Source organism: Cryptomeria japonica, chromosome 7 (genome assembly GCF_030272615.1).
Source record: "Cryptomeria japonica chromosome 7, Sugi_1.0, whole genome shotgun sequence".
NCBI lineage: Eukaryota > Viridiplantae > Streptophyta > Pinopsida > Cupressales > Cupressaceae > Cryptomeria > Cryptomeria japonica.
In genome coordinates, this window is record NC_081411.1 from 65,231,676 (window position 1) to 65,259,430 (window position 27,755).

General features: G+C 33.0%; 1 protein-coding gene across 6 annotated transcripts in view; it reads right to left on the reverse strand.

The window, feature by feature from the left end:
- Positions 1-6,420, reverse strand: part of LOC131069338 (pentatricopeptide repeat-containing protein At3g22470, mitochondrial) — a 37,151-nt gene extending 30,731 nt beyond the window's left edge. For 2 of the 6 annotated variants that reach the window (XM_058004710.2, XM_058004706.2), the window contains exons 1-4: positions 3,998-6,420; positions 3,673-3,911; positions 1,946-2,010; positions 1,754-1,847 (exon numbers count right to left, since the gene is read on the reverse strand). In XM_058004710.2, coding sequence (XP_057860693.2) covers positions 4,299-6,179 — 1,881 coding nt within the window. In that variant the 5' untranslated portion in view covers positions 6,180-6,420 and the 3' untranslated portion in view covers positions 1,754-1,847; positions 1,946-2,010; positions 3,673-3,911; positions 3,998-4,298. Of the gene's footprint in view, positions 1-1,753; positions 1,848-1,945; positions 2,021-3,672; positions 3,912-3,997 lie in introns of all 6 variants that reach the window. The other 4 variants (XM_058004709.2, XM_058004708.2, XM_059207973.1 and 1 more) reach the window with 4 other exon arrangements.
- Between the last annotated feature and the right edge of the window lie 21,335 nt (positions 6,421-27,755).

Here is a 27,755-nt window from a genome sequence, read left to right on the forward strand (position 1 = left end):
AAAATTGAAGTACATACTCCATCAACTCAATTAAGTGCAACTGTTTGAGTGCAAAAAAAGCAAAGGATTTGGTCTATGTACACTACAACATTCCTCTCTTGTCACATAAGACACCTAAATACAATGAGGGTATGACAAAGAATTGGGATTTAAGTTCTGAGTATGCTGATTTAGATGCTACAGTGCACAGCTTTGCTGAAGTCTCTATAGATGAGGCAGCTACTAGACATGACACACCTAGTAGGAGTGGCAATCCAATTGATTGTGGTTCAAATGAAATCGAACCAATTGTTGACCTTGATGCTTTTGATAAGGAAGGTTATGAAAATTATTAAATATTGATTGTAATTTTGAATTTTCATTGTGTAATGATATTTTGAGACTTCAGTATTTACATTTTGCAAATTATGAATATGAGGTATTTTAATATTCTATTTATTGGCAATTATGAGTATATTTAAATATTCTATTTATTGGCAATTATGAGTATCATTGTTCTTATAATTTATAATATATATACCATACCAAGGAAAAAAATTGACGTGCCCCTTTAATAAGTACCAGTACCTGTATCAGTACCAGAACTGGTAACTTAGCTAGATTACCTACAATAATTTTCATTTGCAAAATTTCATCTTGCAGAGTGCCGATCAGCAAATCCATCTACTTCAGAGATTGAGGGACAATACCCTAACCAGCTTGCAAGACCCAGGCTGGTTCAGGTTAGAGAGGACAAGAGCAATCTGTAGCACACCTGAGAACCCGTCATTATGCACTAGAACATGATGTTAGCATCAGAAAAATGTCAACCGTGGATGTAAGGGTAGTTGCAGACTGAGTGCCTAAGGATTCCCTAACAGCTATGACCTGCTGCATATTGCATCTGTTTCAGAAGGGCATGAACAGCATGTGAATATTTCGGATAGGGATCACAAATGACATATATTAAGGGTCTGAGCGAATAACAATTAATTTCATGTGCTCAATGCAGCGGAATCAACACCAAGTCAGGTCTAGGGCAAGCAGTTTTCCTTGTCCACTCACAGCATTAAGATTTTGAGTGTTTCAAGCCTCAAACCCTAGATTATTCTAACTCTTGAGGGTGATCAGCAGATCTGGGTGGCAAAAGTTGCATTAGTTACAACTTCCAGTTGACAATTCCTTGCTATCTTTTTGCAGTGTTGGCAAGACTGTGTAGCAGAATTTTGTGAAGATTGTATCAAACCTATATTCTCTTGTTAATTTCATAAGATCAATGAATTATCAATTGAATACATGTTGTTGAGCTTACTTGCTCTAAGGTTTAACTAGAAGATTAATTGTAATTTGTAATAATCAATAACTTATATCTGCTGAAGACAAGCTAGAAAACTCTAGATCATTACACTGCATGTGCGTGCACACATGCATATGTGTACATTAAAAGACTTGGAGATTCAACCTGTACCAACCAACCAATAGAAGCAACACCATTCAACAAAACTTTTCGTCCCTTCAAATAGAATTACAAAACTTCATAGACAAGATATGAACTATCAAAAATAAATTTTATAACTCATTTCAGGCATTTGAAATATAAAAAAGTAAAATCCTTTAGTGACATATTGAGCAAAGAGCACCTTATAGCCATTCTCCTAGTTTCCCCTAGCTCAAGATTCCAACAGAGTATCTAATGGCAATAACTAATCAAAGTGCTACATGCAAGATGTACAAGCTGAATAATAGCATATTTTTGACAAGAATCAATGCTTACATCAAGAACAGTAGATGCACCTTGGATACAGCTTCAAAACAGTCTGTTTTGCATGCTTTGACAGCATGATTGCTTTCAGGCTAATAATAAGCTCCTGGAATCAAGAAGGTTAAATGGCATCAACAGTGTAGAGAAATTGCCCAATTTCAGAATAAACAAATGAAATTCAAAAATTTATATCAAAAAACTTACCATAAAAGAAAATAGACCAACTTCCAACCTAGTATTTACTGCAGCACAAAAGATTTGCTCTATATCTGAAATTTTCTGCATTTAATCCAGGGTTAAAAACTAAATTGTGAAGTCAAACCCAAAAGTAAGATATAACAAAGTAAAGGACTCATACTAAATCATCACCAAGTATCTCTAGGTGGAAGATTTCATACTTGTTAAGATCTTGTTTGTAGAGAATGGAAAAATAATGGACAAATTTGCCAGTCTTATATTCAATGGATGCATACAATAATTAGTCAAACTTTTAAAGTAGGTAAACATAGAAATATAAAATACAAGGCATATCACATGTATGTTGAAAAAGGTCCAGCTATTGCTAGTTTAGCCCATGACAAAAATGGGTCATGTTGTGGTTATATAAGTTAACTTTTGATGTTTCAATGCGGGAAAAAGGATGCATGTGGTGGCAATCCATCACAAGCCTCCCAAACATTATAGATACTACTAGATTGTTCCAACATCGAATCTCCATTTTCGTCTCAAAGAACTTCTTTGGGCGACAGAATGGACTAATAGCGAAGAGGATTTATAAAAATGCATGAGGCTATTATAGCTAAGTGAAAATGACAATGCACTCAAATTCAAAGAAAGCATGACATTTAGCAAGTTTTGCAGTGCACATATAGGACCAAAGAAAAGCAAGACAAAAATTTGTTTTCATATCAAAATATTTTAGTGAGCATAGTGCAGATCTAGATCCACAGGTATCATAAATCTCTTTGTAATAAATGCTTCAAGTGGTTAAAATTTAAATGCAAATAATAGCATATCATTTAGGTGAATGGAATAACATGCAGTGGTAAGTGTGTTTTCTAAGACAGGTCCAGAATCAAATCCGTAGGAAAAATAATGAAATTTAGAATTTGGGTGAAATACGATGGCCAACTTGCTGGGTGCAGTGTAGCACAGTAGATGATACCCTGTGTAAGTCCTAAGTGAATTTAACAGAAGAAACACCTAACCATCGTGGCATTTACACTGAAGGTTACCCCACAACAGGAACATAACAAAGAGAAAAATTAGAAATAGCATAATAATATTTCAATATGAAACAAATTTTTGTCTCCCCTTCTTTGGTCCTATATAGACACTGTAAAACTTGCTAAATGTCATGCTTTCTTTGACTTTGAGTGTATTGTCATTTTAACTTAGCTATAATAGCCTCATGCTAAATTTTCTCTTTGTTAAGTTCCTGTTGTGGAATAACCTTCAGTGTAAATGCCACAATGGTTAGGTATTTCTTCTGTCAAATTCACTCCGGACTTACACAGGTTATCATCTATTGTGCAACACTGCACCCAGCAAATTAGCCATCGTATTTCACCCAAATTCTAAATTTCATCATGTTTCCTACGGATTTGAATCTGGAATTGTCTAAGAAAACATAATTACCACTGCACGTTATTCCATTCACCTAAACGATATGCTATTATTTGCATTTAACCACTTGAAGCATTTATTACAAAGAGATTTATGATACCTGTGGCTAGAGATCTGCACTGTATGCACTAAATAAAACTCCTTCATAAGCAATTGTCCAATAATGTTGAAACAAACGAACAAATATTGAAACCTCCGGTAAAAGTAAAGTCTCCAATATGACTGTTATTAGATGGTCTGTCAACTTAACTTAGCTATATTATATTTACAATGCTATAGATCATTGTTGTATAATTAAAGATTACCCAATGTTCAAGCTCTTTGTCATGATAATAATTACATCTTTTGTCAGTACTGCCAAACAAGAAGTCATCCGGAGCATTTTGGAGATATGGGAAGCAATTTCACGTGTCAACTCTTCCAGCTAGGTGACCTCACAACATCTCCGTCAACATGCACCCCTCTGTTGCATTATGTGCTTATCAGCTATATATTCCTGTCACTCGTCACCTTTGTGAGGCACCATGTCGAGTTGTCCACAGACCTGATTCAGCATATACATAAATACCAAACAAGCTTCTTAAAGAATGAACATCATATAGGGGACTTATGATTGGGCATTGGATTTACCTTTATTGTTGATGCAGCTATCGCATCAAGTCCACTGAACTCACATTGGCCAGGCTATGGCCTACTTGACAGATTGAAAACTTGCTATTTAAAGATCAAGAGTCAACTCTCAATGAATATGTTCTCTTTAAATGTCCACAATTAAGGTCACGTGAGAGAATCAACAATTTTGATGAAGCAAACTTAAAATATCGCTTGCATCATCCACCTGCTAGGCCCAAATGGCACTTCCTACAAAGGAAAAAGGTTCACTGAACATGCTCTGGATGAATAACAATAACGAACATAATAATGTTTATATTTACGAGAAACCAGCCATGCCTTTAACATTGTGATTTTGATACACCATCTCATTCTTAAAATTGTGACCCCGCTCTACCATTTCATTGAAGAGTTTTTCGGCCTCCTCTGTTCTGCCATATTTGCACAGTCCATTCATCAAAGTGCCATACAAGACATCATCGGGAATAATACCTTTGTCCAGCATCTCCTGAAAAAGATTCAAAGCTTCTTCAAAATTTCCTTCATTGCACATCCCTCCAATTATGGCACTATATGTCATTAAGCTAGGGGCTAGGCATTTTTCCATCATCTCTTCAAAAAGTTTCCTTGCTGCCAAAACATTGCCTTCCTTGCAATATCCAGCAATAAGCACAGTGTATGTAATGCCATCTGGGCTAGGACCTAATTCTATCATTTGATCAAAAAGCCTCTCAGCCTCTCTCATACTGCCATCCTTGCACATCCCACTAATTAAAGTAGTATATGTCGCAATATCCGGAACGAGGCCTTTCCTTAACATTTCCTCATACAAACTTGCCGCCTTCTGCATATTATCTGCTTTACAAAGTCCATCAAGTAATATGTTATAAGTGACAGTGCTCGGGTTATGCCCTTTGCCCAACATCTCATATAAAAGATCCATAGCTTCCCCTACTTTATCCTCTTTACACAATCCATCCATGAATGTGCTATAAGTGACAGCATTTGGACTCTGACCCTTTTCTAACATATGTCTGAAAATCATTCTAGCCTCAGCAATCCTTCTCTTCTTGCAAAATCCATCAATAACAGTATTGTACATAGTGACATCCGGAGGCATACCTTTTTGTAGCATCGCCTCCATTAGCTCTAAGGCCTCTTTTAATTTCCCTTCCTGGCACAGCCAAGCAAGCCATGTACTGTATGTGAACATATCAGGGCTGTGTCCTTGTTCCACCATTTCTTGCAAGACGGCTACAATCTCAATACCTTTACCATGCTTGCAGAGCCCATCCAACAATGTATTATAAATAACAACACCCGGTCTGAGGCCTCTGTGCGGCATTTGGCGGAATAGCTCCATAGCATCCTGCATTCTACCCACCTTGCAGAGCCCCTTGATAATTGTTCCAAAGGTCACAACACTAGGTCTGTGACCCATTTTCTCTAATTGCCGAAAAATTTGAAAAGCGGATTCTATCTGGCCAATTTTACAATAACAATTAAGGATGGTATTGAAAGTGACAATATCGGGACACATTCCTCCCTTAACCATGAGCCCATAAATACTCATCATAGGCTTTAACTGACCAACGCCCTGTTTGCAGAGTCCATCCATTAATATATTGCAAATAAGAAGATCAGGCCTGTGTCCTTTCGCCAACATTTGATAAAAGAACTCTATCGCTTTCTGCATTTTCCCCACTTTACATAGCCCCTTCACCATTATACCAAAGGTAACAATACTAGGCTTATAACCCACTTTTTCTATTTGCATGAAAACTTGAAAAGCGGACTCAATCTGACCATGTTCACAATGACAGTTGAGAATGGTGTTGAATGTAACAATGTCAGGCACCAATCCTGAATCAACCATTAGGTTATGGAGACCCAGCGCAGAATTATAATCCTTGGCCCTGGTTAGGGCTCCTAGTACTATATTGCAGGTAACAACTGTGGGCATCATGGATTTTATTTCAAGCATTTTTTTCACTTCGGTAACAGCGTTTTTAACATTGTTGGTGGTACAGAGGCGTACTATGTGATTGTGAAAATCGGATTGTTGTGGTAAAGAAGTCTTCTCGCTAATGTTTTTACGAGAACTGTAAACTTTTTTACTGCAAAAACATCTGTGTATTAATATAATCGAGCACATACCAAATTTGGAGTAGAATTTAATGACATGTCTCGCATGAACCATAGCTGAGGAAGTCCGACTATACAGTCATGGCCCGCAATCCAGAGCTGCTGTTTCTTTTCAAGGTTTATGCAGAGAGTTTTGAATTCCATTCCTCCTCATATAAAAAACCTATAATAGGTCATCTTCATATTATCACTCAGAAAATTTAGATGCCGTTTATGAGGGGTGTGAAGAAATGCTCTAGGATTGAGGCTCCTAAACTCTTTTAGGTCTCTAAATGGTGAAAATTGCGTACCCGTGCTCCTTTTCTTTATTTCCTTATGTTTAGGGTCATTTTGATTGGAATGTTTTAAATGAATAATTACCATTTTTTAAATTTATTTTGTGTTATTATTATTATATTTTTTAACTTTTAATTTCAGATATTTGATTAAGATATTTAGATTTATTATTATTTATTTCAAATTAAATTTATTTTTATGATTGAAAGTTAAAAAAATATTATAATAATTGAAATTTTAAAAATTTTGAAGTTAAGAGTTTTGATTATTTTATTAGTTTCGAATTGAATTAATATGTGTTCTATTGATTTGTGTATTTTATGTTTTATTTAAAGACATTCATTTAGTCATTCGAAATAATGTGAAATATCATTCAAATATATTAAGCAACACATCCAAAATTTAATTTACAAGAAGAACAAACAAAATTTTAGTTATCTCTAGTATAATTTTTAATAAAATTGATACTACAATTTAACTAATGAGGTTGCATGCCTCCACTTTTAATATATATTAAAAAAATTGATATTTTAACAATTAACTTGAATCTTTAGTGCATGGACAAAATAATAATGTTGATCAATATTTTTAATAAATATTTAAAGTGTATTAAAAGCATAATAGTTTCAATGGACGATGATACATGAAATTCTTTGATAGAGGTGAGGTGATGTTGTGGTGAAGCCTATGGAGAATGATCTAACAATCGATGTTTCTAAGCATGTTACAAAGTTGGCCACAACCTATGTTGAGAATGCCTTGATTGGTAAATTGTTGGGCATTATATTTTAAAGAATTTTCACAAAAAATTGGATTAAAGAAAATTGGGATGTCAATCTAGTTCTGAACTCCTATCAAAAGGCTTCTTAACTATCTTAATTTGATACACTAATGAAAAGGGTAAATTTCTTAAGCATGGGCCTTGGATGAATGGAGGTTTTTATCTCTACCTTAAAAAGTGGAAGCCAAAATTTTACCCTAGATATTTCAATCCTTTGAATGGTCGGTGTTAGCTTTATCTTTGCAACCTTCCTTGAGAATACTAGACAAAATGATGTCTCCTTAAGATTTGGAATAGCATAGGAATATCTTTGAAATTCTATCTAGGGAGTGGCAATTCCATTTTATATGTGTGCATCAAGTTGATCATGATAAATAAGTGTTGTGGAAGAAGAATAAACCCAAAAAATTAAACATTAGTTGCAAAGAAGTAATGAAGAAAAAAAAAAATAGAATAACAAAATAATAAACGAGGCATAGATTTATGTGGTAAAACCTTGACAATATGTCAAGGAAACATCCACAGGGAAAAGTATTGGTATTATTATTGCTCAAATAAAATAATTACAATCTTCATAGTTGTTGCTATTACAATTACTTTTCCTTCAAGGCAACATAGGTATATAGAATATCTTCAAGATAACAAGGTCCACCACCTAACTTAGAAAGAGCTAGTTTTCTTCCTTTAAAGAAAATTAGAAATTATCTCTAAGGAAAAAATAGTTTTTTTTACAAAAGATAAGATAAGATTTGTTATATTCTTTGATTATTGTCACATTCAACAAAATCCACCTTTAAAATTTTTTACCTAGTACCTGTCCATGCCCATTCATCACCTTTTCTACAAGCCAAGAGAACCCAAAATCCACCTCAACTTCTCTAATAGTATTGGTTTTGTAAACATCTATACATAATTTTTTGGGTGTATGAACTTTCTTGATATTTACTTTGCCTCCATTAATAACCTATCTTACGAAATGACATTTAATGCAAGAGCATCTAAGGGTGTATACCAATCCTACATCATCTAAAAAATATTGTTATTTTAAATTTTAGTTAACGTTAGGTGAATAAAATTAAATGCAAGCATCTATGGATCTTTATGTACCTAGGAAAGTGTCCAAGGGAGCATAGGGGGTTGAAAATATTCAATACTTGTGGCATATGTGTTAATAAGATTTGTTAATCCTTTCCCTCTAACCATTTTGGTGATCTAAATATCAATGTTGAACTCTTGGATTTTTTTAATCCATCTAAACCTTCTTCATGTTACTTTTGATTGAATAAAGATGTCTTTCACAACTGCATTGGGCACATATGCTATGACTTTTACTCCCACAAGATAAGGTCTAAAGTTTTTGACAGCCTTCACCAATGCATATGCTTACTTTTCTACAATGTCATACTTCAATTTTGTAGTTTGGGGTGATTTTAAATAAAATGCTATGTGCTCACTCATATCCCTCTTCGTTCTTTTGAAGCATAAAAACTGCAATAGTGTGAAAGGAAGCAAAAGAGAAAAGTTGGAAAGATTTGCTGAAGTCCAAAGATTTTAGCACTAGAGCTTCTTTGATTGCTCTTTTGATATCTACACAAAAACATCAATTACTTCAGCAATCCAATCATTCTTAACTCCCTTCTTCAATATTTTAGAGATGGGCTTTACAATTTTAGCAAAATTAGAAATAAACCTTCTGACAAAATTAATTTGGCCAAAGAATGACTAAATGGACTTCACAATTTTTGCAATGGTATTCTATCTATTGTTGCTAATCTCTCTAGATCTATCCTAATCCTATCCATTGAAACAATATGACCCAAGATCTTACCTTCAATGACAACAAAATTTCACTTTTTAGGATTTAAAGAGATTCCATACTCAAGAGCCCTAATGTATATCGTCTTAAGATGAAGGCAATGATCTTCTACTTTCTTTCAAAGCACAATCAAATCATCCTAATAGACAACTATAATGGTATCAATCAAGTCAAAGAATGCCACATCCATAGCTCTCTAAAATGCAACATGAGCATTGGTCAATATGAATGGCATTCTTATATATACATGTGTTCCCCCAAGTGTTGTGTATGCAATCTTGTATTGCTTAGACTCTTTTACCTTGACCTAATTATACCTTGAAAAGCCATCTATCATTGACAATATCTCGCAACATGTCACCTTTTGCAACATGGCGTCCATATTTGGGAGTGGACAGTTATCATTTTATGAAGGCATTTTTAAGTTCCTAAAATCCACACACAACCTTATGTCCCTGTTCTTCTTTCTATCAGGAACTAAGTTTGAAACCCAAGTGGAATGTTTAATTGGCTTTATGATCCCACCATATCTAAGTTTCATGAGATTTTCTTGTATTTTCGGTCTCAACATTGGATTGATTAGTCTTTGTTTTTGTCTGAAAGGATTTTCTTTAGGGTACAAAAGAATCTCATGCTAAAACAAGTCCTCTCTATATGCTTTCAAATCATCATATGACCAAGCAAATACATTCTTATACTTCCTTATTAGTGTTATCAACATTGTCCTAATATGTGGACTAATCTTTTTCCCAATGTACACCTTTTTTGGAGATGACTTGGTCCCCAAATTGATCTCCTCCAAGCCTTCCTTGTTAAATGGGGTGGGTCTCACTACTTGACCATCATTATCATCAAACACTCTCTCCAGTGCTACAAGTCCTTTTGGAATCTTATTGGTTTTCAATTGAACAGTTTCATTTCAAAACATTGTTTCCTTATTGTCAACAACCTCAACAAAAGCATTGAAATCAATTTATTAGTTTTCATATTCATTAATGCAATGGAGAAACTTTCAGAGCAAGTCATCAACATCATTAAAAACTTGACAGTAGCAAATATTATCCAAAATTGAAGGTTTGGTTTTGACTTCAACTCTTGATATCTCAACCAAGGTGATATCATTTCTCGTCAAGGTAATTTTTGCTATTAAAAGATCTGCCATAATCTTTTTTGATCTCTCAACCCAATCTATTAAAAAAGAATCATAAAGTTCTATTGAATCCCATACAACACATTTCTATTGTTTTAACCTCTTTTTCCTGGAGGAATGTTTTGATCTAACTTGAGATATAATCAACTCTAAATCATCCCATAGTCACAATAGTTTAATTCCATGTTTAGTTGCTAAGTTAAGGCCTAAGAGTAGTGCCTCATACTCGAAAAAATTGTTAGTATATTCAAATAATAATTAAAAATAATATTTGAATGTTTTCCCACTTGGTGCAATTAAAATTACTCTTGCCCCTAAACCCTCTTTACTACAAGCCCCATCAAAATATATTTGCCACAACCCTTCCTAACCATTTTGTACTTCTCTACCAATGGGGTCTATGTTCTCAATCAATGGTTGTGTTGGATCAATTCTAAAGTTATTCATCTCAACATCACAGAATCAAATCATATCATTTGGATCTATATGCTCAACTGTGATTGGATATCTTCGCTCCCTTTCTAGTTTAACCTCACTTCCATTCATTGGTATAGTGGCATAAGATAAATCTACTTGCACATTGCCACCTATAATAGTTGTCCACTATCTAGATAATAGGATCCCAAAATCAAGAGGAACATCAACTATTGTTACATCTACCTTGTAAGTAGCTTCAAGGAAGTTGGCTAATTTAACCTCTAAATCCTTCATAATTCCTATTATATATGGGGATTTCCCTATTATCCATTGTATAACATTCCCCGTAAGTACTATCAACCCATAACCCCATCTCTTTCATGACTCCCATAAGCATAATATTGATAGCAGTACCAAATTCAATCATACAATTATTAGCAAGTTTATTGTTAATTAGCAAAGCCAAGTAAAAATGGTCAACCTAGGAAGGATTCTTAGTAATAGTTGTCCCTAGGTATACCTCGAGAGTCTTCGTGACTTGTGTTTCTACATCATTTACATGCGCACCTTTTTTATCTAAGACATTTATAACCTTCTTATTTCCTTGGGATGCATTTGATACATTTGAAATCAAAGAAAAAGCATTTTACCTATGTTCTTCTATTTTCATCATTTCCAACAAAGGGATAGATACTTTTATTTGTTAAAGAGTTTGAATCATGTCAAAGCAGGGTATACTAGAAGTACCTAGGGCAGAAAATTTACATGTGTTAGCCTTGGGTTTCTTCTCCTTTTCATCTACAATCAAGGGCTTTGGAGTTGTCTCTACAATAGCTTCTTTGTCAGGCTTGTTACTCTTCTAAATTTTTTTTGAAATATATTGTTGAGTCGTCTAAACTTTGGGCACTATGCTCTTGTCTTCACCTTTTTGAGGTGTAGATTGAAACTTATTACTAAGTTGATTCTCTTTTACAAACAATCCTCCAAGTCTACCTTGACCATCGACAATATTTGTACTTCTCAAGTTGTAATCATTCTTCACTTAAGCAATTGCAAGTTCTCTAATTTCTTCCTTAATATGTATTCTCAAGTTCACTTTTGAGCTAATAATTAGCTGCATTGACTTTTAGATTGTCACCGTTTTCATCATTTGAAAATATTTCTTAGTGTTCTCTCTTGCTCCATTTTCTCTAATTGTCCATATAAAATTGTTTTCCTTCTTCCTTAGAGGAAGCATACCCTGCATCTTCATTGAAAGACCTAATGGAGAGCATATTAACCATATGATCACCCGCATAGTCATCTTCTTAGCAACTACCATGCAAACCTCATCAAATTATTCTATAGCCTTAACAATGGCACATTGTGTTGGAGCATGTGACAAATTACATACAATACACCATGATTTTTCCTTGGCCAAATCTGCACTTGGCTTCTTCAAAGGATCAAGGGTTTCTTTGTTGGTTGAAGGTCTGTGATTGTTATTTCTAGGTCTTCCATCTTTCCATATTGTGTTATAGGGCATATCATGTAACCTTGGCCTATCATTGCTTTGATAATTAGACCTATCATGGGATAAACTCTTTTCATTCCCAACAATTTTGTAGTTCAAATCCTTTAGAGCACTCATAGTTTTATCAATCTTATCTTCCTCTATAGGTCTCTTGTTGTGATGTCCCCTAGGAGTTGTAATCACTCTTTAATTGAGCAATTGAAATTTCTCTAATTTCTTCCTTGATAGGTCTTCTCAAGTTCACTTTCAGACCAATAATTAGCTGCATTGACTCTGAGGTTGTCATTATTTTCATCATTTGAAAATCTTTCTTGGTGTTCTCTCTTGCTCCATTTTCTCTAATTGTCCATATAAAATTATGTTTCTTCTTCCTTAGAGGAAGCAGACCCTGCATCTTCACTGAAAGACCTAATGGAGAGCAAATTAACCATATGATCACCCTCATAGTTATCTTCTTGGCAACTAGCATGTAAACCTCATCAAATTATTCTATTGCCTTAGCAATGACACATTGTGTTGGAGCATGTGGCAAATTACATACAATACACCATTAGTTTTCCCTGACCAAATTTGCACTTGGCTTCTTCAAAGGATCAAGGGTTTCTTTGTTGGTTGAAGGTCTCTCATTGTTATTTCAAGGTCTTCCATCTTTCCAGTTTGTGTTATACGACATATCATGCAACCTTGGCCTATCATTGCTTTGATAATTAGGCCTATCATGGGATAAACCCTTTTCATTCCCAGCAATTTTGTAGTTCAAATCCTTTAGATCACTCATGGTTTTATCAATCTTATCTTCCTCTCTAGGTTGCTTGTTGTGATGTCCCCTAGAATTTTGCAAAATTCTAACATAATCTCTCGTAGTTCCTTTATCAAAGGCTTTTCTATTATTCTCAATATTCAGGGTAGCCTTGAATGTTTCACTCAAAATCAGGGGGTTCTTGGTCCTCAATTCATAACTGACTTTAGGATCAAATGCATTAATATAGAAGACCAAACACATGGGATCAGTTGGTTTCAAATGAAGAGGAATCTTGTTATACAACTTGTTAAATCTAGTGTTGAAACTGGTCACTTCTTCATTATGTCCCTTCTTTGTGTTGGTGAGCTCATGCAAAGGAAATTTGGATTAGAATGATCACCAAATTGATCTCTAAACATTCTTTTGAAATATTAAAATACCTTATAGATGCATCCAACAAACTTCTATACTACTCCCTAGCATCTTCTATGAGTGGTTGCATAAAAAGCTTCGTGGGCACATCTTCATGCTCCACTTCAAAATTATCCATGACATTTGGGAAATGCTCTAATGTGTTCCTCTAGTCATGGTATTATTTCCTAAGAACTTAGGTAGTGCATTTCTCAACTCATTACTAATTGCATTAGGGTATCCTTGAATCCATGTGAAGTCTATTTGCCTATATCTATATAACTGCATTAGCCCTCTAACAAGTTGATTCAAGGGCATGTTTGGAATTTGTTGTTGTTGCAAGTTTCCCTGAAGATTATATGGGTTTGCATTTCCTTGATTGAGCAGATTTTGGGGTCCTTGATTATATTGTTGGTATTGGTTGGCAAATTGTTGTTGATATTGTAAATACTACAAATATTGTTGATAAGCATTGGGACCTCCCATAGGGTTTGCTAGAGGATATTGTGGTGGGGGAAGGAATTGTCCATAACCAAGTCTATTGAAAAGGTTTTGCATATTGTGTTGTTAACTAACTCCCATATGACTAGTAGCAATATGTTGATTACTCACAGGAGGTGGGTTATAATTTGCATAAACAACTGATACATTTTGGGCAATAGTAATAACATGGAGAGTTGGCACTAGCATAGTCCCTATCATGATACAAGATGCGCTCATTTGGGAACTTAGTTGAGCATTACTTATGGATTTCAAGGTAGCAGCACTCATTGCAAGGGCTGATGAACAAACATTTACAACTACAGAAGTGGGTATACTTGAAACATTTGATGTAGGATGTGTAGACACAAATGACTCTACATGATTAGACATTGGAGTATTTGATGGAATGAGACTCTGCAAGTCCCCTATTGCACCAAAAAGATGAGAAAAAGGAGGGAGAGACATAGTTGACTAGGAAGTTAAACTTAATACTTATTAAGCTACAGTTTCCCTCTCTCTTATGAGTTGTAGCCTAATCTTTTAAGCTCTCATTTGTTCTAACTCCATTTACAATTCATACTCTAGGTTCTCTAGAAACATTTCCAGATGTGGAACATGTATTTGCATCAAAAATTGTGCAAAACATACAACTTGGGAATAAAGTCGGTTCATTAGTAAAGGAGTTGTCACAACACTTTAAAGGTTGAACATATTTTGAGCAACTGCTAGTTGTTCAATGTATCTTTCTTCATGTTCTTTATGAAATCTAACTTGTTCTATCTCTTCATACAACTTATCTTGGGCAATATTTGCCTAAATGGGGTCTACATAATATGGGTCTGAGGGATTCTTACTAGCCATTGGAAATGTGTGACTGAAATAAGGTTTTCTCTCAGGGAAGAATCCTCGCTGCTTTAATTTTTTTCCCCTTAGGTAGGTATATGTGAATCACTAAATTAATATTCAAAAATCCCCTTCCCCTTTTGGTAACTAGGTAATTGTAATCTACCCTCTAGACTATCAAATGAAATTTCTAAGCTACTATCCACTAAATCTAAAGCAGAGGGAATTTCAGCAATACCTTTGTTCTTAGCACTCCATATTTTGTTCATGATAACTCGACTTGGTTGTTTATCTTTTTTTTTTCTCATTCTGCTTTCTTATTTTGATCTTGTACACCCTTTGAGGACTTCAGGTTCAAAACCCTCACACTCCTTCATGTAGCAGTATTTTGGGCCTTTTCACTACTCATGTGAGCCTTTCAAGTTAAATAAATCATCGTGTCAAATATTTTTGGTCTCAGAGTCACCACCCACGTATGGGAGTTTACAAACTATTAGAAACACTGGCTCAATGCATAAAGTTTCCTAATTTTTTCAAGAGATGATTTGATATGACTCTTGAAACCTAAGATAGACTATTGGACACAAATATATGCAAGATTTGACTTATCCCCAATAGAATTGCCAATCTGTTGGAGTATCCAACTAATTTTCTGAAGGATTCCTATGAATTTACTTAATCTACAGACCTACATGTTAGTGGCCAACAAATGAGGTCTCAACTTGAAAATTAATGACTTCCTACTCTTTAGGCTCTGGTGAGGCTCTACAAGACCTAGGAGGGTATACTTATAATACTCTTGACATATGACACATTAACTTCAATATTGCAAACAAAGCGGATTCATCTCAATGAAGATATATCAAGGAAAGTCTTCTGACTCTAGTATTAATAATAATATTGGTATTCCAACCTTCACTCAACACTTGGTATTGACTCTTATTCTAAAACCTAGTCCTAAAACAAAAAATTTAAAGATATCTTGATTTTGTTGATTATGGAAAGTAACTGAGAAAGCAAAATAGGTATCCATCCTTAGGGTAATAGAGTCAAACTTAACAAAGAAATCACTTCTTGTAAAATATAAATATATATATATATATATATATATATATATATATATATATATATATATATATATATATATATATATATATATATATATATATATATATATATATATATATATATATATATATATATATATATATATATATATATATATGCAAATTCTACATTCAACACATATGCTTCACATACATGCACTTGTAACAACTCCAAATTCTACTTAAGGATATCTATGGAGTATACTTGCATTACTATAACTAGATTGCAAAATGCAATTCCCTCCTTAGAATAAACCTATCATTCAAGCTACACATTCACCATTAACAAAGAAGAAAAATTAATGTATCCTTTACGCATTGATTCATATACTGCAAATACATAGAATGGGAGACAATTTGAAACTATTTCTTTTCATTTCATTTTATTTAAAATATGATATGCATTATTTGCAATACAATGAGACTCTAAAAACTTTCTTATATTATGAGAAGTTTAAGCCCTATACGTTCTACTTACTCAAAAATTCAGAATTATTTACTATTGATCTTGAATTCTCTTTTATAATTCAAGGGAGAAAAACAAGATTCAAGTCAGTAGTACACATGTCAAAATTTCACTGATTACAATTGAATATGCCAAAGTCATCTTTTTAGTATAGCGGAACAAAAAACATTTTTGAGAAAATGAAGAAGGCTCCTGAAGTAACCACTTCTTGGAGTCAGTGTTGCAAGCTGGGATGGAGTCGACCTAATGTGTCACCTTAATCTGATAGTTGCCCTAATAGGGAATAAAAAGTTGTTGTTGAACTTGGTGTTGTAATTAAAGGCGTACAAGTTGAATGGGAAGCAAAAATGTGATCTATTGTTGCAAAGGAACCACAAAAAAGAATGTAGCCCAAAAGAATATATGACAAGGATAATAATTCTTCAATTTTCTCTTCTTTAGGAGTAAAATATTCCTCGTGACACTTTTCAATTTGAAATCTAGTGGGGCACTTGAAACTTTGCAACTCTTGTACTCTACCAGGTGTCTCCCTGCATTTATTATCCACTATAGTCTTCACTTCTGCAACAATTTTTTTGTACAAAAAATTAGTCACAATGACTTTGTCAATAATAAAATGATAGGTGAATGTTTGGGGTTGATCCCTCTCATTAATTTTCTCAATATCCAAATGGACTGCCTTCTCAAAATCTCTCTTCCACTCACCCAAGCTCTTCATATCTTTATCTTTCCCCGAAATTTCTAGAATTGTCTAGTGTTGGAAGTTTTTGAAAGAATCAATCTTTTCCTTGAGTGTCACCTCCTTGCTTTCAATATACTGCAGCTCCTTAATCAAAATATTATAATTCTTCCACATGGAATCGATACTAGGTGGGTTGTAGGAAGACTTTTGACCACAAAAAATAATTCCTTCAAAATTGTAGCTTGAGGCTACCATGTGTTTTTCAATGGCCTGAAAACTATAATGAAAACTTGAATTTTATTCAAAACTTAAAAAATAGTTTGATACGAGGTGTGGACCTCATCCAATTTATTCAAAATTGTCCTAAGTAAATGCAAAATTGTGCCCTTCATAATACTTAGTCATTTTTCCTTAGACTTCACCTTTGCCTCAAGCAACACCATCTTTCTTCTTTTTACCATTTTCTCTAAGGCTTTATTTTCATTCTTTAGCCTTTCAATTTCACAAGGAGAGGTGGAGGTAATGTCCTCCTAGATGGTGAGCCTTGTTTGACAAATTGGTGACTGGGGGGGAGGGGATTTGGGCTCTAATACTGTAATAGATGAGGACAAATTTGAATCCTTTTTGGCCAAGTCCTTCTTCAATTTGATATTCTTCATGTAGAGCTCATTAAAGATGATATTGCGAACAACATGTATTTTCTTCAATATTCTATGCCTCTTCTCTTCTTCATCTATAGTTGCTTGTGCAAACAAGGTTGAATGGATTGCAATTGTGTTGCTTCTACAACAAAAGTATCCTTCAATGTCCTAACAATTGCATCTCCCATCTTCACCTCTACACCATATAAACAATTTGGGCTTATCTGTCCTTCGGGCCCTTGACCATTAGGCTAGTGTTTTAATGCTAGGGTGAAACCCAATCCCCTTGGTGCCAAATTCTTTCACAAAAATTGGATCTTCTTGCTTCATAACCTGTTTTAGGACAAAAAAATTCTCAACTCCCAACCTGGGACTAGTAGCATGTCCCTCTCTTTGATCATCATCATGGCTTCGTCAGGAGTGATTTTTATGTTCTCTTTGTAAACATTTGCTACTTATTTAGACAATTCTTTCATTTTTGCCTATAGCCAAAAAAAATTGAACGTGGGGGTTCATGTGAATTCATCATCAAACAAAAATTGGACCGCAACTATCATCCTTTCATTTGTTGTCTCCTTCACTAGGATCACATTTGGTACAACAACCCTGTCAGCATCTAATGGCTCACTTGAAAACTCTACATCCTAAAATATGTCATGTGGAGGGGAAGGAGGAAGAAAATCCATCCCTTCTTCATCATTTTGAATCTCCAAAATATCAAGTGGAGTTACTTTGACCTTTTTATAAGGTTGTTCTTTTTTAGGAGGGACTTGGAATTCTTGTGGCTTTTGGCCCATGATTTTATTTCCCTTCCCTATGTATGTTGCAACCCTTGGTGGTTGATAAGTGGGCCTCTGCTCTCCTAGGCCGAATGACTCTCCTTAAGACTCAATAAATAATTGTTCCAAATTTTGCAACTTTAGTTGCATCCTTATTGCTTCATTCTTTACATTTGCATGGAATCCTTTAAAATTACGACCCCTCTGTCTTCTCTCCCTTTCAATTTTCTCCAAAATAATCAACTTTCTTCTATCATTGATGGTTTTCTTGGGGGTGAAATTCCTTATTAGGTCTTCATTTTCACAAGGCTCATGGGGTACCTCCTTTCTTCTCATCTTCTACATTTTGAGGTGGCTTATATATCCTTCAGGGTCATACTCCTTTACTTGACCACTTTGCAAGTAGAAATTGTCCCTCAAGAACTCCTAGACCTTTTCTATGGAATCACATCCTATGGCAAAATCACTATAGGAGGTATATCTTGGGAGATGGGTTCCTTTTATTTATGGCTCCACCCATTTTCTCTTCATCCACATTAGTTGCCAATATAATTCTATAAATGCCAATCTTGGTGAAATAATAATTGGCAGCATATGTGGTGCTTGATGAAACCCATATACCCTTGTCATTATGCAATCGGGATATAAAAAGAAGTCACCAAAATTGTGTTAGAAGGCATCTTCTATCAATTGCCCCTCTTTGGCCTTATGTCCTTGGCCCTCAAGGCCTTCACAACTTTATCAGGCAACCTTGGACATTGGATGTTGTCTATACTTAAATTCATCATTAAATTCAACTAGAAATTAAAGGAAATCACGAATCCCTATCTAATTAAAGAATTCTAAACAAAACCAATGAAATAACACAATCAAGCAAATAGGAATGTAAAATATTCAATAAAGATTCCCTATTCCATGAATGCATATGAATTCCATTGTTCTTCTCCTCTTTGTGGTATGGCGACTCTCAGATATCGCGCTGGCAACCTGCAAATGACACAAATATTCAAAGTTCATGATTTATCGTGATTGTTGAAAATGGAGATTGAATGCTCAATTTATATATATTAGGGAGGATTGATTGAGAGCTAGAACATAATGATTAAGAGGTGGAACTCATGTGAGCTCACATGCTGATTGATAGTTGAACTGTTGATTTGGAGGTGGAACATAATAAATTGATTGAATAGTTAATTGATTTAACTGATTGAGAAAAAAGTTGATTGAAAGATGAAGAAGAATGATTGAAGGATAATTGAAGAAATGATGCAATCAATCAATTAATTGAAATAATCAATTAAAATAGATTGAATAGTTGGATAATTGAAGAAATGATGCAATCAATCAATTAATTGAAATAATCAATTAAATAAGATTGAATAGTTAACTGATTGAAAGCTTTTTGGAAAAAAGCAAAGTGGAAGATAGAAATAGGAATTGAAAAGATAACGATTTAATTAATTAATTAATTTAGCATGTGCTTGCACTTTGACTTTGATTTTCAATTTAATCTTTGCATGATAATTGATTCAAATATTGAATTTATTTTAATTCAATTTGTTCTTTGAATATATTTAGAACTTGACTTTGGAATTCAATTTAATCTTTGAAATCATGCACATGTATTTGAAATTAGAAGAATATGAAATTAAATGAAACAAGAGGAATTAATTAGTTAATTAAATAATTTAAAGAAACTGTTTAATTATTTAGAAATTGAATTTAATTAAATAATACATATTATTTAAATTAAAGGATTAAAATCACAATTAATTAAATAATTAATATTTAGAAAAGGGTTAATGATTAAATGATTAGAGAGAAATTGGGAATGAATTTATTTAAATAATAAAGATTATTTAAATTGAAAGATTAATAATCACAATTAATTAAATAATAAATATTTAATTAACATTAGAACTTGGTTTAAATGATTAAAATGATGATAAAACTAAAATTGAAATAATTAACAAGATGATGAAGAAATATGACACTTAGAAGAATAAGATTAATTAATTTAATTAAATAATTAAATAATTACTTAACTAATTGGATGAATAATTAGTACATGATCAATGAGACATTTTTAGGTGCCACACAACCTCACAACTTTCATTGCAAAATGGTCAAAAAATGCAACATAATATGATCTCCTTGACCCTTTGACCCAAATTTGGGTCCATCTTTGCACTGGCCACCTTCCAACCTGCTTGGGATCAAGCATAGTAATTTTGAGGTCAAAGCTCCACTCTATTCTATTTTGAAAAAGAATTAGATGGCATAAGAGAGAGTAGTTCTTGAATACCATGGTTGTTTGATTTCCTTTCACCCTCATCAAACCTTCATGTAATTGGTGTCTATACTTAAATTCATCATTAATTCAACTAGAAACAAAGGGACATCACGAATCCCTATCTAATCAAAGAATCCTAAACAAAGCCAATGAAATAACACAATCAAGCAAATAGGAATGTAAAATAATCAATCAAATCTCCCTATTCCATGACTGCATGTAGCTTCCATTGTTCTTCTCCTCTTTGTGGTAAGGTGGCTCTCAGATATCGCGTTGGCAACCTGCAAATGACACAAAGATTCAAAGTTCGTGATTGTTGAAAATGGAGATTGAATGTTGAATTTATAGATTATTGGAGAGGATTGAATGAGAGGTGGAACAGATTGATCAAGAGGTGGAACTCAGGTGAGCTCACATGCTGATTGACAGTTGAACTGATGATTTGGAGGTGGAACTGAAGAGATTGAATAGATAAATGAGTTAACTAATTAAGAAAAAAGTTGATTGAAAGATGAAAAAAATGATTGGAGGATAATTGGTTGATGACAAAGAAAGATTTATTTAGAAAAAGCTAACTAGGAGATAGAAATAGAATGATTGGAGGAAATTAAAGAAAATGATGTAATTAACAGATTGAATTTTATTTTTTTGGAAAAAATGAGAGTGGAAGATAGAAATAGGAACTAGAAAGATAATGATTTAATTAATTAATTAATTGAATTAATTAATTTAGCATGTTCTTGCACTTTGACTTTGATTTTTAATTTAATCTTTGCATGAGATTTAATTCAAATATTGAATTTATTTTAAATTCAATTTGTTATTTGAATATATTTAGAACTTGACTTTGATTTTCAATTTGATTTTTGAAATCATGCACATCTATTTGAAATTAGGAGAAATTAGAAGAATTACAATTTAAATAATTAATAAATTTCTCTGGCTTCAGCCTTTTACCGATCAAAAAAATAAAATAAAAAATAAAATTAAAGAATTAATTAGAAGAATTAAATTAAATGAAATTAGAAGAATTAAAAGAATATGGAATTAAATTTGAATTAGAAGAATATGAAATTAAATGAAATTATATGAAATTAGATGAATTAAATGAAATTAGAATTTGGGGATTTGGAATTAGAATTTGAAGAATTAATTAGTTAATTAAATAATTTTAAGAAACTATTCAATTATTTAGAAATTGAATATAATAAAGATTATTTAAATTAAAGGATTAAAATCATACTTAATTAAATAATAAACATTTAATTAATATTAAAAGAGGTTAATGATTAATGATATAGAAATAGAAATAGAACAATGAATTTATTTCAATAATAAAATTATTTAAATTGAAGGATTAATAATCACAATTAATTAAATAAATAATATTTAATTAACTTTAGAAAATGATTAAATGCTTAAATGATGATAGAATTGAAATAGAATAATTAGTAAGATGATGAGGAAATATGAATTTAGAAGAATAAGATTAATTAGCTTAATTAAATAATTAATGAATTATTCAACTAATTGGACGAATAATTAGTACACGATCACTGAGATATTTTTAGGTGTCTACAATTGGTCCTAAATATAAGTAGCAAAATTATATAATTCATTTGAACGAGGATGCTAGATCCACATTGTCATGATCATCAAACCCACATGCATCCTTGTCTTCTGAGCATCAACTCCCAAAATTTGACACAATGCATAATATGTCTTAACAAAATAATGCTTAAATGAGACTAATTCAAATGGTTCATGCTTTGCCTGCAACAAATAATTCTTCCCACTTTCGTACATTTTCTTCCCATGCCTTGAAACCTCATTCCTTCTCATATCCAACTCCTTCCTATTGTCTTCATCTTCAAATTTTGCTAGATTTATTACCTTCAAGGCATTTCTATTTAAATCAAAACAACATATTATAGCATGTTGCCTAATGTCCACAACAATAGTTCCTTCTACAGTCCTAATTGTCAAGGACTTAGGGTGATAATTTCTAGATATGGAGGGGTAGAGGGAAATGGCCTTTACAACATAAATTATCATCCTCTGCTGCCCCATGACATTTCATAGACTGCAACCTTAACTATGAGGGGATGAGGGGAAACTATCTTCATAGTATCGAATATTATTTCCCCACTCTCCTGTGGTGTTTTATCTTCTTCAATTTAAACCATGTGGGGACAAGGGGAGCACTACACCTATAACATCAAGCACTTCCTTGTTGTCCCTTGTGGTCATCTCCATTACTTTTACTTCCTTGCGAGGATGGATGGATAATCATAAAATGCAACTGACATATGCCTCCCCTCCTCCTTGCAACATCTTTTAGGTCTTGAAAAATATTGTGTGAGGGTGAGGGGAAGGCCATGACTTAAAAGAAACAATGAGGCACATGGCTGCTTAAGTTAGGACTTAAGGGTTAGGGGGCCATGAAGAACTAGTTGCTTTGGATATTTAAACTTAAGATAAAATTTAGATGACATTAGGGCAATGTTTAGCCAATAAATTGACTTAATTTCTAACACAAGGGGTCAATTAATAGATGATCAAAGATGCTCAAGGTTATGGCTAAGGACACTGCCAACTAGTTCAACCAGTCAACACAAAATTAGAAAAAGGAGAGGATTATGCCTAGGGCAAACATTCCCACTCATGACAGGCAAAATTTTGACAAACCCTAACCCTACAAGGGAGAGAGAGAGAGAGAGTACCATTTTGATAGAACCTAACAAATTTTGACAGTCAACAAATCATAGGAGACAAAGATAGTTCCAATGTTTAAACTTGGAAAAGACTTGAGAAAGCAACTTAGCAAGTACACTTTGCTTTATTGTAAAAAAATGAACCTAATACTTATGCAGAAGCAAGAAAAGATGAAGGATGGTTAGAAGTTATGAAAGAAGAATTAACTCAGGTTGAAAAGAATATAACATGGGAGATGGTTCCAAGATTCAAGGTTTTTAGAAACAAGTTGAATGGAGATGGAAAAGTGACCCAAAATAAGACCAAACTTGTATGAAAAGGATATGCTCAAGTAGAAGGAGTTTATTTTGAGGAAATATTTTCTCTAGTGTTCTTGACATGTTATTTGCATTCAATAAATTCAAAGCATATCAGATGGATGGTAAAGTTGCATTTCAGAATGGAGAGTTAGAAGAAGATGTTTACATTGAACAATTGGAAGGTTTTCAACTTTTAGACAATCTATATTTTGTGTGCATATTGAAGAAGGATCTAAATGGACACAAGCAAGCCCTCGAGGCATGGTATTCTAAATTGGACAAGTATCTACAACAAGGATTCAAGAGAGGTAATGTAGATATCAATATTTACAGAAGAACAAAAGGTAATCATTTATTGATGGTAGTTGTTTATGTGGATGGCATTATCTTTGAAGGTAGTGTAGTGCCTCTCCTTGATTCGTCCCTTATGATAGTTGTGATAAATATTTAATTTGCTTACATTGATTTTCTCTTTGACGTAAGTGGATTCATTATGATTATCATGGTGACATTGATTCTATACTTTGGGTTAATTATTGATGTTAGGTTAATGATTAGCTTCGTGAAAATACCTGATTAGGAGACATGATTCATGATTATTGTTTCTGATGATTTATCTTGCATTAACCCTAATTTTATCTTTACGTTAGATGAGATGATGTTAATGTTATTCATTATGTTATGTCCTTGATGTAATGTCTTGCAATGAACGTGAAAAGGATGATTTCATACAGCTCATTGCGAGTGAGATGTGACATTGTGATTCTCTTTCCACTAGTGTGTCTACTCCATGTGTGTTTGTGTGTGTTGTACATAGACGTTGCAAGATTGTAGGTACTAGACATCGACTCCACCTGGCTTCACATGTATGAGTGTGTCTCTAATCCCAATGGTAAGTTGAAAATAAAGAATGATATAATGTCCTATCATACTCTAGGCCTAGTCATACCTTGTCAGTTCTAGTATTTTATTTAAGTTGTCATGTGATGCTTATTTAATTATTATGTGGGTTGGTTTTATTGTGGTAATTAATTATTTAATAATGTTATAAGCTTTACTATGTGATTAATAAATAATATTAGTAATTAATAAGTAATATTTATGGTGAGTTTATAATGTATTAATAATTATTTTATGGAAATATATTATTAGAGCATTTACAATTATGCATGGAAAATTATTTATTATAATTTAAATGATCTATGGGAAATATTATTGGTGATTGAGTTATTTAATTATTTATGATTATATATGAATTTAATTATTCATTCATTTATTTATCCATTCAATTGTTTATTATTTATTGCTATGATATTCTTGATAGATGTTATGACTTTGTTTATGCTTTGATGATACTTGTGCATGTGATAACTTATAGTGGAGAATATTTTTAGTGAAAATTATATTTTGCTTTTTCTTAGTGGGACTAGTTGTTTTATTATATTTATTTGGAAATTAATTATTTATTGTGAGAATTTTTTATTTGCGTGGAAATTAATTATTATTACGCTGAAGGCATCTTCTACTATGGAATGCACCGGCTAACTTTTGCAAATCAATGGTCTATAGTGCGTTTCAGGAGTTGCAAGATGATCACAAAGATCGTGACCGTCAGTTCTTTTATGGGTTGAAAGTTGATGGTAGACGATTGCACTTGTTTGGACAATCGGATGCAGTTTCTCCCTTCCATGGTACAATGTCTATTTCACTTGTCTCCTCACTAGGCCACTTCACCTATCTCCTCACTAGGTTAGTGTTAACAAAAAAAGTACAGGTAACTTTAAGACTAGCTAAGCTTTCCATTTCTTGAGATTTGGCTTCACTCCTTGCATTGTAGTTTTTAGAGAGTTTTAAATCCCTTTCAACTGATATATCGAGTGCATATCGTGCAGTCCCTAGCTGCCTTTCCTTGCAAGTATCAAAAGTTTTTATTAAACAACTCTTTGTTCTGTGTGTATTTGGAAAACATGGCACAGAGGGCATTGTGTTTACTTAAAAGTTTCTAAAGCCTTTTCATCAAACCATTTTCTGCACAATCTTGCAATCATTGCATTCCACCAAATGACATCTCTTTGTGGCATTTTGTAACAGCTTGTGTGCCTTTATTCTTCTTCAACATTTTGCATATATCTACCTAGCTATTTCTAATTATATTTTTTGGCTAAAATTTGACCTTCATCATGCTTTGATAGAGGCCCATACCCTATTCCAAAACTCCCATTTTATCAAACGCAGGAAGAGTGTTGGCTGAGGTTATTGAATTTGGCTTATTCCTGCCAATTGCATTTGCTTGAAAATTTCCAAAACCTTTTCGCAAATTCTTGTTATGCATCTTTTGCAAATATTACAGCCCGTGGAACCTTATTTCTTCAGAGATACTACCATGTGTTGTCTATGCTTTAATAATTTTCTATTACAAAAAAATGAACTAAATGATTTTCTGTAACATCATGCCAGTGATTGAAAATATGGACAAAAAAACAATTTCCACCTTGAAGTTCAACATGGTTTTAGAAGTTTGACAATGAGATGATACTTAGAATGTAATTGGCTCATGCTTTACTTGTCAGGGAATTGGGATTTTCTCCTCCCAATGCTATATAAGTATACTTAATTTTTACAAACCCGTGAAATAATACAATCCTGGGAAAAGATGAGGGACGACCCATTAAAGAAAACTAATGCAATTATACCATAAATTCATGATAATCATCAATTAGTTTCATAGACTTAAATATCTACTTACAAATGACAACACTTCATCTTTTACTTATTCTGCTACTAGGTTGTGTCGTAGCTCAAAGAGGTAAGCTTGTAAAAGAAAGTCCCATCTTACTCTAGCCGAAAAATGAAGTACATATATCGAGGCCTTTCCAATTCATTGAGTCCTCATATTCTTTGTTTCAAGAAAATGGAATGCATGTTATTTTTAGTAATGTTGATGTCGCTCTTTTCATTCTCAATTCCACTCCAATCTCCTATTCCTAACCAACAATCTTTGTTGACATTCAGAGCTGCAATCACCTTCGACCCCAACAACTCCTTAGGAAATTGGAATATCACTATTCCTATGTGTAATTGGACCGACGTTAAATGCTCTCATAATTCACAACAAACCACAATTGTCTTAGTTTCACTGTGAAAAAAAATGTGGATCACAATTGTCATAGAAGAAGTTTCACTCTGAAAAAATCCATCTTCAATGTGACCTTGTCTTTCCATGTGTTCCTAGACAGTAAAATGCATGAATGCTAGCTTGCAATGTCCTCGCCCCACTTATCCATGCCAACTGGTTATAATTTTAGATATTCAATGTTAAACGTGGCAAAAATGTACAGAGTATAGAGAAGTGGCAATAGAAACCGATACTTGCCTTTAGATGACAATTAAAAGTTGACACGCCACCTTAGTATTTATGCTCGCTCTACACCTTTTTGCTTCATTTTACTTTGTGGTGTATAAACATAATTAATTTATTATATTATTATTTTCTATTTAGACTTTCATGAATTATTTTAATTCTCACATCTAATCAAATTAACTTGATTTTAAGTAGTAATCAGTGTTATTATATTTCCTCTAGGGTAGGGCTTAACGTCTACTAAAAACAAAGGAGAGGAGATTATTCCAAGTCATTATCTCTCTCTTTTTATTTGCTTTTCCAAAACTTTTTAATAATTTTCATGTCATTTGTGCAATCAAATAAAATTATTCATGGTAGAAAAGATATTTTATTTTATCTATAGAATTATTTCTATTGAATAAGTTTTGTGTTTTAAGATATTTTATTTTAATTTCTATAAAATAAACAATGTGTATTATCCGAATGACTTATCAATTGACCCCATGTATTGTTTAAACGTATGTAAATATAGAACACATTTTTTTATTATAATTGACCTTATGCAATTTTCGGCATACCCATTGCACACCAAGGTGCAATTTCTAGTTATGATTTTATTATCTAGTTAATGGATGTAACCACTAGTTCTATTTTAGTGGATTATTTATTTGGAATTAATTATTGTCAAGAAAGAGTTATTTATTTATTGAGTATTTGTAATTTGTGATTTATTAATTATTTTTGTGAGAATTATTTATTATTATTTGTGATTTAAAATGATTCATGATTTATTGTTTATTGTTTTTATTTATTATTTATTGTTAAATACTTATTATTTAAAATAACTGTTTAATATTTATTGTTTATAGTTTATT